The 13,459-nt window shown below is 39.7% G+C and overlaps 2 protein-coding genes across 2 annotated transcripts; one reads left to right on the top strand and one right to left on the bottom strand.

Moving 5' to 3' along the window:
* Nucleotides 1-454: 454 nt before the first annotated feature.
* On the top strand, nt 455-8,144 carry LOC143854675 (adenylate kinase 1, chloroplastic-like). Its single transcript, XM_077364754.1, has 4 exons — nt 455-875; nt 5,910-6,050; nt 6,920-7,192; nt 7,770-8,144. The coding sequence occupies exons 1-4, from the start codon at nt 570-572 to the stop codon at nt 7,911-7,913; spliced, it is 864 nt and encodes a 287-aa protein (XP_077220869.1). The 5' UTR covers nt 455-569; the 3' UTR covers nt 7,914-8,144.
* A 4,243-nt stretch (nt 8,145-12,387) lies between these two features.
* Nucleotides 12,388-12,816, bottom strand: LOC143853771 (secreted RxLR effector protein 78-like). The gene has a single exon (XM_077363504.1). It carries the CDS (start codon nt 12,814-12,816, stop codon nt 12,388-12,390), a length of 429 nt encoding a protein of 142 aa, XP_077219619.1.
* Nucleotides 12,817-13,459: the final 643 nt, after the last annotated feature.

The following is a 13,459-nucleotide window of genomic DNA, read 5'->3' on the forward strand; positions in this document are numbered from 1 at the left end:
GAGGTGATCATGTTTCTGATATGAAAAAATCATTTCCTTCTTAAATTTATACACTTGATAACATAAAATTAGAGATTTTTGGTGTGAAAATTTGTTGTTTTCTACCATCTTTGAAATTATTCACCATTCAAAGCTAAATAATAAAAACTCAACCCAGCACAACAGCGACATGAGAAACTATCTCATGTAGACCAAGGTTTATGAATCCAAAGTTTTCCCATAAAAAATTAGACCCGACCCGCCCTGCCCGAGTTGCGACCCTAAAAGAAAGCCACCAACCTAGTGCTTTTTTAGATGGGATTTGCTAGGGGCCATCGCATAGGGCATTTAGCAGATGAGCTGTTGCATGTGATAGCAGCCACATAGACTCAGAATTTGTCTTATTAATTTACCTCACATGAGGCTGGTCCCTAGCAAATTCCCTTTTTAGATATATTGCAACAGGTGACCTAATTTTCACAATCGGCGCAGTATAGCAAGTGCCCTTCTCTTCCCACTAAGAAAAAACAAAAAAAGGCTTCGAAGCTCCCCATTTCATCTCTCTCTCTCTCTCTCTCTCTCTCTCTCTCATGGCGGCCTTAAACTGCCTATGTAAATTCAAAACCCTCATTTCACCAGCTTCTTCTCTGAGGAGCTTCTCTTCTATTTTAAATTCCGAAACTACCCCCCATTTCCCTTCCGCCTTTTCCCATAACCCCGTTCCTCTCCGCCGAGATCCCAAGGACAGAAACGTCCAATGGATTTTCCTGGGCTGCCCCGGCGTAGGCAAGGGCACGTACGCCTCTCGCCTCTCTTACTTTCTCGGCGTCCCTCACATTGCCACCGGCGATCTCGTCCGCGAAGAACTTTCCAATTCAGGCTCCCTCTCAGATCAGGTTTCTACCTACTTTTTTATTGAAAATTTTCCTTTATTTGTTTCCAAATTTTTGTACTTTAGAGTTTCTAGAGCTATTGTTATCTTCTGTTTTAATTTTATTTGTTATACATTAGAGATTTGCTAGGTAATTTACACGCTCTGGTGCCACTTGATGCCTTATTTATTTGCTGAGTTTTTGAATTTTACACGCTCTGATACCACTTGATGTCTTATTTATTTGCTGAGATTTTAAATTTTACAGGTACCACTTGATGCCTTATTTATTCAGTGAGATTTTAAATTTTACACGCTCTAGTACCATTTGATGTCTTATTTATCTGCTGAGATTTTGAATTTTACATGCTCTGGTACCACTTGATGTCTTATTTGAATTTTACACGCTCTGGTACCACTTGATGTCTTATTTGAATTTTACACGCTCTGGTACCGCTTGATGTCTTATTTATTTGTTGAGATTTTGAATTTTACACGCTTTGGTACCACCCATGCCTATCTGCTTGAGGAATGAACTTGATGTTTATGCTGATTATGAAACACTGAAACAACCTGTTATTTTTTAACATATGAAACATCGTCTTTTTTTTTTCATCTAGGAATGCATAACAACATTAGAGTTATAGTTTTTTTTACGCTAAGACAATCAATATTAGTTTTGTTAAAGAAAGTGAGAGGTGAGGTTCAATTTTGTTCTTAAAGGTCTTATGTTAAACCATGTAGTATTGGATCTACACTTGGGTAAAATACCTGATTCAAAACTAGTAGTGAAAATTGTGTGGTTAGAGCTGCATGTGACATTGAGTGTTAGTTATTATCTTAGAGCTAAAAATGTTCCATATTATAGTGAATTTCAGCAAGTTGCAGTAGGGACATCTGATTGTTGCAGAAATGGAAAAAAGAGAGCACCATCAATTATGGAACGGTAGGAACATTTCCTGCAATCTGGGACATATATGTTTTAAGATTGTGAGGAATCTTGTTAGGCATTAGTTTTGGAAAGGGAGTTATAGAAGTTTTTGCCAGCTGATTACATAGTCCAAAAAAATCGGGAACTTGTGGCATGAGAGCATAGCATTCAGGAGAATTCCTAAAATTTTTCTCAACTTCCCATTCAAAACGTGCTACAAGAATCTGATGATCAATCACAACTTATAAATGAATTATCGTAAAAAGAAATTTTTTTTATAAAAGAACTGGTGCTCATTACATCAGTGGGTTTTCGGTCCAAATCTAAGATGAGATTACCATGCATCACATTCGGATAGTTATTGATGGGTACCGGTTATCTCAAAATCCGAAGAGAAATTTGATTCTATGTAGAGTATATTTTGGGCGAGAAGTTCATGCCCAACTTCTAGGAAGCAATGCAACATGCGTTGTGGGATACGTAAGAACCCGACCCATACCACAACTAAACCAAACCCTAGCAAAGAGGAGCCAACAAGGACGGTGATACATGTTTAGCCATTACACATCAATTTGAGCCCTTTGCATTGCAACCTGAACATTACAAGCATTTAGTATACCAGTAACACAAGTTACACTGCATAAGATTTGCTTGCACAGAGTACTATAATATGTCACATGGTTGCATTAGAAAATAAGAATTCAATCTTTCAAATGGTAAATTGTAATACAATTATAATGGTCCGTTGTGTAGTTATTTACCTCAGTTCCAAAAAGAGGTATGAGGGGGCAGGAAGCCATTTTTTTTTTTTTGAATGATAGCAGGAAGCCGTTACCCCTTAAGAAAGATAACCAAGTGCATGTTCACAAGATCTACGTCAAAATATGACATATGTTAAACATATTATGTGGAAAAAGAAAATTCATGAAGATAAAGAAGGAAAGTAAAAACAAAGTAACAAAAAATGGACATATAGACCATTTTTTAGAAAAAGGATACCATTTATTAATAAGAAAGAAGATTACATGTGCACTTTAGGGGGCAGAGATTGCCCCATATAAAAGGAATCTATAGATGCTCTCGATTTGGCAAGGCGATCGACCAAATGGTTGGCGCTTCTAGGAAAGAGAGAAAAAAGGAGAGAACCCTATTCAAACAGATAGCTCTATTCTCATCTATGGATTTGGCTATTCTCCACGGTCTGTTCCTAATCCCTTTGGCCTACAACGTAGTGTTAGAAGGATTACTTTCCATTGCCAAACCCCTTCCATCTGATTAAGGAAGATAATCGAACCCCGATGAAGAGGTCAGCCTTTGAAGAGTTAGTGTATCCGATTGGCTCCACAAAGGAGAAGGTAATGTTGTCCAAACCGAAAGTGTTCATAAAACCGCATCCAATACCCACCAAGCTTGGATTGTCAAGGGAGCAACCAAAAACATCGAGTTTGATGGTGTTCTTTGCAGGGGGTTTCCACTTTGCTAACACTTTCACTTTGGGGACAATACCAGTTAGAATTTTATCCCAATTTTTCATGATGTTGTCCGCCGAGTAACCCAATAAAAACTTATTTTGTAAAGCCCAAGATACTGTTGTGAATCTAATTTTCCATGCTAACCAACTAGAGATGGATCCTTTATCGTCAAAGATCTGATAATTTCTCTCTATGCAAATGTTTCAGAATACACCGAAGGGTGTGAGGCGATGGAGGACCAATCTATGCAAATGTTTCAGAATACAACGAAGTGCATGGGGCACCAAAGGATCAGCTCAAGAGAGTTGAGGCATGTCATCCACCAGCTTAAAATCAATTATTGGTTCGAATTGGGAAGAACTGAGCTGGTGCTGTACTACTTGAACACTTGCTCACAAATAAAGTCTCTCTACAACGAATGAAAAGATGAGAGACGGATTCTTCTTCCGATCTTTCGAAAAAATGACAGATTCTTCTTCTAATGTACATAAATAACATTTGTTTGCTAAATGGAAGCGTCGGTCTTTGAGCCTGTCCTAAGTGCTGATTTTCCTAAGAAATGTCATCCAGCAGAATGCCTAAACTCTTGGAGGAATAAGGGGTCTCCAAATCTTCTACCATGGAAAGGAAATTGTCGTAGGTGGTCCAAGAACTTAAATAGCGATTTGACTGAGTCAACGTCACTTGGATCCCGGCCCGTCCACTTCGATTAGGCTACTTCGCCGAGATGTAAGACTCCTCCGACATGCAAAGAATGTCACTATGTCAGTAAAGCAAGCAAATTCCGGGTTTGACAGATTCCTATACAAATATAGCTCCCAAACCACTCTTCTCTGACCTCCACTCTTTGGTAACACTTGGAGACTCAATTTTTATTCTTGGCAATCTTATAGAGGATCGGAAGAGTGCGGGATAACGGAACAGTACATAACCATCTATCACTGGAAAAACCCTCACTCTTCCTATCCCCCCAAATCTAATCATGTGTAAAGAACTAAAGATGTTAGAAAACGGGCAAATGGACCTCCACGCCCTGAGCCTCGAACTCTACCCAGCCTTCCTACCTCCCAACCATCCCTTGCTTCGCCATACTTGCTTCTAGCGAATTTCCTCCACAAAGCATCCGTTTCAGATCCAAAGCGCCATAGCCACTGCCGAGCCTTAATCCTTCTAGCCATATTGCCAACCCCAAACCTCCTTCATTCTTTGGCAAGCACACTTGATCCCAATTCACTAGTTGTTTTAGTTTTTTGCCTTTCTCACATTCCCACAGAAAATCCCTTTGGAGTTTACCGTTCAAAAAACTAAAAATAAAAATCCCTTTGGAGTTTTTCCAACTTGTTAGCAACCAGTTGTAGAGTCTTAAACAATCAAATGGTGATGGGAATCTGGCTTTGATGCCAAACTGATGCGAACTCGGCTGCAATACCAAATTGATGTAATTTGACTCTAATAGTAATACCAATTTGATGAATCTGGCTCTGATTCCAAATCGATGTAAATCTGGCTTTGATTCCAAACTGATGTGTGTCCAGGGTTTGCATATTATTTTTTTGGGAGGAGAAAGAAAGACAGCATAAGGAAATAAAGGGAACAAGAAAGGAATCAAGGTCAAGTAAGAAATCAAGATCAAGCTCAAGGAAAGAGGTCGAAATCAAGAAAAGAGGAAAGATGGGGGTAGAAAGGGGAATGGTTTATTACCCTACATAAAAAGGTGTGTGTGGTGGGGTTTTGGGGGGGATGGGGGATAGTTTATAAACCCAGCCAGGAAGGGTGAAGAAGGAAATAGAAGAATGGAAGAAAAAAGGTAACGGTTAATAAAACCAACTGGGAATGGTGAAGAAGCAAAGGGAGAAAAGGAAGGAAAAGGAGAAATGAGACTATGAAGATGGGAGAATAAATAGGGGATGGCAGGTTTGCGATTGGAAGGAAACTTGACAAATGTCATTCTGGCCAAAAAATCTTAGGCCGAAATCACATTTGGCTCACGTCATTAATAGGAGGATTAAAGGTTTACGTAATAGTTAAAATTTATATTTTTTGCATACCTTCAGTGAGGTAGCAGATGTGTTCTCCAAAGTGGTGTTCATAGAATCTCTTCGTGGGGATTCTCTGTCACTTTTGTAATTTTTGCTATTTTAATGAATTCAGTTTTCTCTTCAAAAAATAGTAAATCAGTTATATTATCTTTTGCTTTTTCTTCCTCCTCACGGTTTACTCCTTTATGCTTTAGTGTAGCAGGTCTGGGTATCTTTTAATAATATTGATGAAATATCATCTTTTCCCACATCTCCAAAGTGAATTTTGTGCTCTCTTGCATATGAGATTTGTATTTCACTAAGAAATATGTTACAGATCAGTTTTCATACTTGGCCGTCTGGATTTTTGGTGGATTAAAATGGGTTGTAGCCGATCCACTTTTTGAATCGGTAGAAAGATTGTAATTCTCACCCATTATGGGTTAGTGGAAAGTTTGTGTTGCTGTCCTATTGTTCGGTTCTGGTATTTTAACTGGGAGGTATCGTGGCTTTGTTTTCCTGTACGGATCCTGCTAGTATTGTTATTTTACGTGGAAATGTAAGAAATAGAAAATCATCAATATGAATAGAATATTGTCATACCGAGTAAAATCCATTGATTTCTTTTCCTTTTGTAGCTTGCAGAGATTGTGAATCAAGGCAAATTGGTCTCTGATGAAATCATTATAAGCTTATTGTCGAAACGCCTGGAAAATGCAGAAGCTATGGGGGAGTCAGGATTTATTCTTGATGGTTTTCCACGTACAATAAGACAAGCGGTGAGCATCTTCTTCTCCTCTTCCTCCTCCTCTCTGATGCAGATATTAGGATTTATTTTTCATGTTATTTAGTTTTTAGGTTTTTATTTTTCATGTTATTTAGAATTAAGAAGTTTAGTCTTTTAGGAATTCTTATTTTAGTAGGTTTCTATCATTTTAGGTTGTTAATTGCCTATTTATAGACCTATTTCCAGCTTATTTTGAGAACTTTGATGATTGAATAAAGATTGAGTGATATTTCTCCCCTCTAAGTCTCTTCTCCCCAAATCTCTACTCTTCTCCTCCTCCTCTATTCGTCTTCTGATTTCTTCTCCTCTCCTTAAATTCGTCTCTTCTTCAGGTTATTTTCGTCTCTTCTTCCCCTATTCTTCTAATTCTATCTCCTTTCGTCTATTTCTCTCCTCTTTCTTCTATTTCCCTTCACGGTGCTGCATCACTCTCTCTCTCTTTGATAAGTAAGCGGTGGGTATCTCTATGGTGACAAAGGGGAGGGAATTTCCAAAACAAGTTCTCTTTTTATGTACTGTTGTGTCTGGTTTATGACACATGAATCTAAGTAAATGTAACTGTTCATACACGGTATACTTCTTGCTCATGATCGTTTCCATCTTTCATAGGTGCCAATGCAGAAAGGCTATTACCTTTCTGTTCTACATCATTTTTCATTTCCTAATCCTATTTGGTTCATGATATTACTTGTGCATGATGTATGTGATGTGAATGCGACACTGGTGTAAATCCAATACTCGGCCATGTCAACCAAGTACTAGATCGTGCCGCGCCGAGTCGACTAGATTTTTCTTTAGCTGCATTTTGACCCAAATCCATGTTTTGAAACACTTGTGTACACTCTCCTCTTGGCAATGCAGGAGATATTGGAGGGAGTGACCGATATTGACTTGGTGATTAACTTAAACCTCAGGGAGGATGTACTCCTTGAGAAGTGCCTCGGGAGAAGGATTTGCAGCCAATGTGGAGAAATCTTCAATGTTGCCAACATTAATCTCAAGGCCGAGAATGGGATGCCAGGTATATGCATGGCTCCACTTCTCCCCCCTGCACATTGTGCTTCTAAGCTGATCACACGATCTGATGATACCGAACATGTTGTGAAAGAACGGCTCCGTATTTACAACGACATGGTATTTTTCTGTCTTCTCTCTTGCTTTTCATAAATATTGTTATGTAGTTTCTTGAAGAATATGAAAGTATAAAGTACCCGTTTTAAGCAGTGTTTATAAACTCGGGCTTGGACGAGAACTCGGTTGAGGTAAAAAGGAGTCACCTCGTGCGAGTCAATGATTGACTTGGTCAAATTTTCATTAACTCGGCCTCGTCAAAGGAGGTTTTGATTGAGTTGGTAGGGAAAAATTCGGACTGCGATCTGTACTCATCCAAGGTAAAAGCTACTAAACTTGGGTGAGTTGATGATTGGCTCGGGGGGTTTTTTAACAGTGCTTTTAAGGGATTTCATAAGTATTATTTCCTAATTTCATGAAGAAATGAAAGTAAAATTACGCCTTTCTTTTAAGCGATTTTGATAATGTCCATTCAATGCCAAGGGAAACGACTGGTTTGGGACAATGCTCTAAATTAGACATACAAATTAGATAAATGCGTTTAAGATCTGTAAACTTGAAAATTTTCTGTACTGTATGAGATTTCCCCTTTTTGCTTCTCAATTTGCTATTTTGGTAAAGGAATGGTTTGTTTATGCAGAGCCGACCTGTGGAGGAGTTCTATCGCAGCCGTGGCAAATTATTGGAGTTTGATCTGCCAGGCGGAATCCCAGAGTCCTGGCCAAAGCTACTGCAAGCACTAAATCTGGAAGACCATGGCGAGAAGCAACTAGCGGCGGCATAAGTTATAGGTCAAGGTGAGTAATTCTTCACGTGAGAGATACACACGCGTGTCAAATTTTAAACATTCTTTAATTTGAAGCTCGAATTCTGGGTTCTGCTTAAAGATGCGGCTCTTAAGTCAGGTTTTTTGAGTGGGAGATGAGGAAGGAGGTAGGCATATTTGAAAACTAACATGCTTTTATTAGATTGTGTTGAGGTTGTTGAGCTGCAAGCAAGTTTTTATCGTTTTGGAGATGGTTTCCAATTTTGGCTGAATAAGCACATGATTTCTCTTTTTTTTGCCTGAAAAAGTAAGACACAAAAACGAAGCAAAAAGGAACAAGAGGACCCTGGAGGGAATAAAAGAAAGGACTACAACATTGGGGTCTCAGCCTACTCCATTACATCTGAACATAGAACCCCACGATCATGGTTGCAGGTATTTTTGGATTGAACGAGACAGCACTTTGATCTTAATCCTCGTTTGTGAGGCACCTGCATGCCGAGTTTGATGATTACATATTACATCACAGGCTCAGTCATTGCCATCTTGAGGAACGGGAAGCCTCTCTCTTGTTCAAGAACCATATTGGGCAGTGGAGGGTCTCGTTCATCCTGCTTTTGAACCAGTCCATTAGTGATAATGGAAGGAAAACCCCAAGTCCTCCATCTGTTTATAGGCAAAATCTTAGCTATGAAACCTAGTGAACCAGATGGGTTTGGCATCCATCATCACCTAAAGTGTGGGTAAAGGTCTAAAGATGCTGGCATTAATCAGCTGCTTCTCATTGTCGATGACCCACAGTACAAAATCATCCCACCATTGGATGTTTTTGAGTCTAACAACAATTGCTGTTCTTTTGTCGAACTGCAACTGTCCCCATCTATCTATATCTATGGGTAAAACACACTTAATTAGAGTTTTGAAATTGTCTGATCTATGCTTAACTTACACTATGACTCATATGGATGGTCTGGATCATCTAATGGTAAAACTATTTGTGCAGACTGGAACTTGGATAAATTAAACATAAAACAGTGAAATTTATCCTAACCGTTGGTATGGCCTTAACAAGATCAATGTCTAAGATCTAGATGGTTAGGATGGTTAAAACCATGTGGCAGTTGAACACTTGAAGCTTATCGGTTCAAGAGATGTGAACTGTTGGGAGGTGGTCTGAGTCGGGGATTAGGCATTATGTGGAGCCTCATCCCCATTTTCAACACTATAACATGTTCCAAAGCTTTAGCTCCAAGTTTATGTTTTTGCAATTCATGACAACTACTGGTGATGTTTCGATCCTCCTCGCCGGTCAACTGTGAAGTGAGGAGAAGCCCAAATGGGCAACACACACACCTACTAGCAAGCAAAGCAGACACCCTTCATAGCTTTTTTATTTACAAACGAATGGAACTAAGAAAGTTTTTCTCTCTATGTTTGATTGCCTGAGAACCAACTAAATGTCCCTAAAGATCAAGGACATTAACAAAAGACACTGTTGGAAGGATATAAATCCTCCGGCAAAAATGCTACGCACAATGGAAATAAGAATCGTGTAGAACAAAAATTTCAATTCGTTTTGCTTTTACATCCAGGAATTCTAGGATCTAGATTATAATTCTGTTATGAAAGTAAATAACAAGAGATCATCTGCTTATAAAGCCGAGAAGAAGATCGTCTGCTTATATATATATATATATATGAGAAAACGGTTCCTACACACATGTGTAGATAAGTTATCTACACACTAGCTTAAAATACAGTGGGGGCCCACATTGTTTGGGTGATCCAAACCATTCATTTGAATGGTCCTCACAGAGATAGGGTGTCCACAAAAAATCAGATCCATAGGATCATCCCAACCCTACGATTTGTGGAGGTAAAATGGACGTGTATAAACCTTCACAAATTAGTCCATTTTTTGCCTCCATAGTTTGAATGGTTGGGATGATCCTATGGATCTGATTTTTTGTGGACACCCTATCTATGTGAGGACCATTCAAATGAATGGTTTGGATCACCCAAACAATCCCACTGTATTTTAAGCTAGTGTGTAGGTGAAATGTGTAGGATTTGGAAATTGCAAAACACTTTATATATATATGATATTCAAATGAATGGAGGATTTTACCTCCACAAATCGTAGGGTTGGGATGATCCTATGGATCTGATTTTTTGTGGACACCCTATCTCTGTGAGGACCATTCAAATGAATGGTTTGGATCACCCAAACAATGTGGGCCCCCACTGTATTTTAAGCTAGTGTGTAGATAACTTATCTACACATGTGTGTAGGAACCGTTTTTTTTCTCTCTCTCTATATATATATATATATATATATATAAAGTGTTTTGCAATTTTCAAATCCTAAAATAATTTTTTTTGAATGGTAACAATTTTATTTTAATAAAAGGGTGTACAAAACACTAGGGACATCTTGTCCCGGTGAAATGCATTCATCCAATTATTGATTATAAACATCACGTAACCCCCCTCCTGATCATTGAATTCAATGATCGTGTCCGAAAGCCCCACACCCTCTTTAGCCAGCCGATCCGCCAGAGTATCGGCCGAACCTAACGGCGTCGGTGAACTATAGAAGGACATATGATACGAATTAGATCATGTATCTCATCAATTAAATTAGCTAGGTGCCATGGACCCGCACAGCGATTAGAAGCCCAAGAAATGACATTTGCAGAGTACCCCTCCACAATAAGAGGTCCAAGATTGTGACGAATAAACCACCGAAGTCCAAATGGTAGTGCCTTAGCCTCCACCTCTTTAGCGTCACACGATCCTGCTGGTGCGGAATATGTCATAATTGTATTTCCATTTGAATCTCGTAATACCCCACCAATCCCAGCTAGTCCCGGGTTTCCCATCGAGCTCCCATCAAAATGGAGTTTTAAGAATCCATCCGGGGTAGCGGACCAACGTGGTTTGATAATATTTTTTGACCACTTCTCTACGAGCACTGTAACTCAATTCCGCAAAATGTAGGCTATAGAATATGGGAATCCCCTTTTCCAGTGAACCCACGAAATAATAGCAACAATAATGGACAAACACACATTGTGGCTACGCTTCTGCTTGTCTCTGTCGTTCCGCTCGCGCCACAAGACGCTCGCGCCACAAGAACCAAATTACAGCAAATGGAATAGCATTCCACAACTTCTGTCCGATGCATCTCTTGAAAGCACTCGCCCAATGAATAACAGTTTCGGAAATACAGTTGTGTAAGGCCCAGGACATACCAAAATTTTTTATCACCCCCATCCAAACCGAGAAGGAATAAGGGCACGAGAAGTTCGTGGTCTAGAGATTCAGTGCTCCTGCAACATAAGACACACCAGCTAGCGAGCCGGATACTCCTCCTGTGCAATCTTTCAAAGGTGTTGATGTATCTATGCGATACAGACCAAGCAAAAGCCGCAATACGAGGAGGAATAAAAGATTTCCATACGCGCCCTCGGCTCGACCTCCTTCTGTTCCCATCACAAAGCTTAAAAAAGAAACTCTTAACAGTGAAGCCCCATCCCTATCAGGGATCCAAATCCACCTGTCCGCCATGTGTGGTGAAAGGAAGTGAGTGGAGAGGGTCATGAGAAGTGCTGTGAGAGACCCAATTTCATTATCCTTTAGGTTCTGACGCAATTGGATATCCCAGAAACCCTCCCCATACTCCCTTTCCCGGATCAGATACTCTTAGATTTTCGCCTCATGGTTTATTGCCAGTTGGAAAAGATCCGGAAAGACAGTAGACAATGGTGATTCGCTGATCCAAAGGTCAATCCAAAAGCGAACTGCATCATGCCTCCCTGCCCTGAATCTTATCCACGGACTAAATAGGTCCCTGACGGAGTGTATTGATCGCGAGGCTCCCGGCCCTTTCGTACCCGACACAGCCCCACATTCCCAGTCTCCCCCAACCCCATCCATATTTGTCCCCAATAACCTGATGCCATAAAGCTTCTTTTTCCACACCAAATCTCCAAAGCCATTTGCCCATCAGAGACTTATTCCGTGATCTGATTTTTCCAATGCCTAAACCCCCCTGTTGTTTCGATTTGAATACTTGTTGCCATTTTAATAAGTTCTTGAATTTCTTATTCCTCCTTCTCTTGCTTCCCAAAGGAAATCTCTTTGGATCTTTTCGATGCGGGCGCTCACTTTAGCCGGAATTTTAAACGACGACATATAATACATGGGCATGTTGGCAAGTGCCGCTTTGATGAGAGTAATACACCCGCCAAAGGAGAGATATTTTCTTCTTCCCAGATGCTAACTTCTTTTTGATTCTTTCAACCACAGGGTTCCATAAACTAACCTTAGGAATACCAAAACCAAGCGGTAAACCAAGATAAGTTATTGGAAATGAACTCACCTCACACCCGAGAACATCAGCATGATGCCTTACAGACGTATCATTTGTGTTAATACCGGTAATAGTGCTCTTTGAGAAATTGATTTTGAGGCAGGATGCCATCTCAAACTAGTGAATGACCCTCCTCAAGTTATCCATATACAGAATCCCTTCTTCCAAGAAAATCAGGGTATCATCCGCGAACTGAAGTTGTGTAATTGGCTTGGAGTTATTGGATGCCGGAAGACCCCTTAAAAAGCCCTTGCATTCCGCCAGTAATAGAAGCCGACTAAGCGCTTCAACAACAATAACGAATAAATAAGGGGATAGAGGATCACCCTGACGGATACCTCGAGAGCTATTGAAGAATCCATGCGGAGATCCATTAATTAGGATCGAGTAGGAGGCAGTAGACACAAATGACTTCACCCACTTCCTCCATTTATTCCCAAATCCCATCTTGCCCAAAACAAAGTCCAGCATCCCCCCATCGACAAAATCATATGCCTTTTCCAAATCAATATGCGCGATCATATCACTATTCCCATATACTTTCATTGAATCTAGCACTTCGTTTGCGATTATTCGATTAACACCCTATAAGGATCTGCCGTTTATAAACAAAAGCCCCTTGAAACTTTAGATACTACGTCTGCTGGACTTTGTGTACAACTTTTCTAATTTTGAAAAACCAAATCTAACTCATGATGGACGTTTTGCACGTCCAAGTTGGGCGTGTGAGCTGTCCAACAAAAGTTTGTGTGTAGATAAAATTCCTACAAAGTCTCGTACAAAATCTCCGAAGATATCTCCTCTTTATCTCCTAGGAAACTAGTTTCCAAATACAACTTGTTTCCCTTTTTCAAATAAAACTCTTGTAATTCAAATATTCTGAATTAACATGGGACACCCCATATGCATGTTTTTTCAAGAGAGGGCCCATGAAAAAACCGTCCCATAGGGTTGTACGAAATTGCATTGTTTTAGGGCACTAACTCTAACAGAAACAACAGAAAACAAAGATTTAGGTTGTCTGTTTACCTCCGGTTACAACTTCTAGCAGTAGACAAAAGTTTACGAAAAATAAGGAAAACAAAAACCCTATTTTGTTTGATAAGCTAGTATTCCACAAAAAAAAAGGTTCATGGTTGCCAAACATGGGCTAAAGTTACGCTATAGGGAAAGCTAATGATTAAACCAC

Source organism: Tasmannia lanceolata, unplaced genomic scaffold (genome assembly GCF_043159265.1).
Source record: "Tasmannia lanceolata isolate RefF3 unplaced genomic scaffold, GAP_Taslan_0.1 ptg000020l, whole genome shotgun sequence".
Classification (NCBI taxonomy): Eukaryota; Viridiplantae; Streptophyta; class Magnoliopsida; order Canellales; family Winteraceae; genus Tasmannia; species Tasmannia lanceolata.

Coding starts and splice junctions, on each gene's coding strand:
- LOC143854675 (XM_077364754.1), top strand. CDS start 570: ATGGCGGCCTTAAACTGCCTATGTAAATTCAAAACCCTCATTTCACCA. Junction 876..5,909: donor CAGGCTCCCTCTCAGATCAG/GTTTCTACCTAC, acceptor TTCCTTTTGTAG/CTTGCAGAGATTGTGAATCA. Junction 7,193..7,769: donor TCCGTATTTACAACGACATG/GTATTTTTCTGT, acceptor TTGTTTATGCAG/AGCCGACCTGTGGAGGAGTT.
- LOC143853771 (XM_077363504.1), bottom strand. CDS start 12,816: ATGAAAGTATATGGGAATAGTGATATGATCGCGCATATTGATTTGGAA.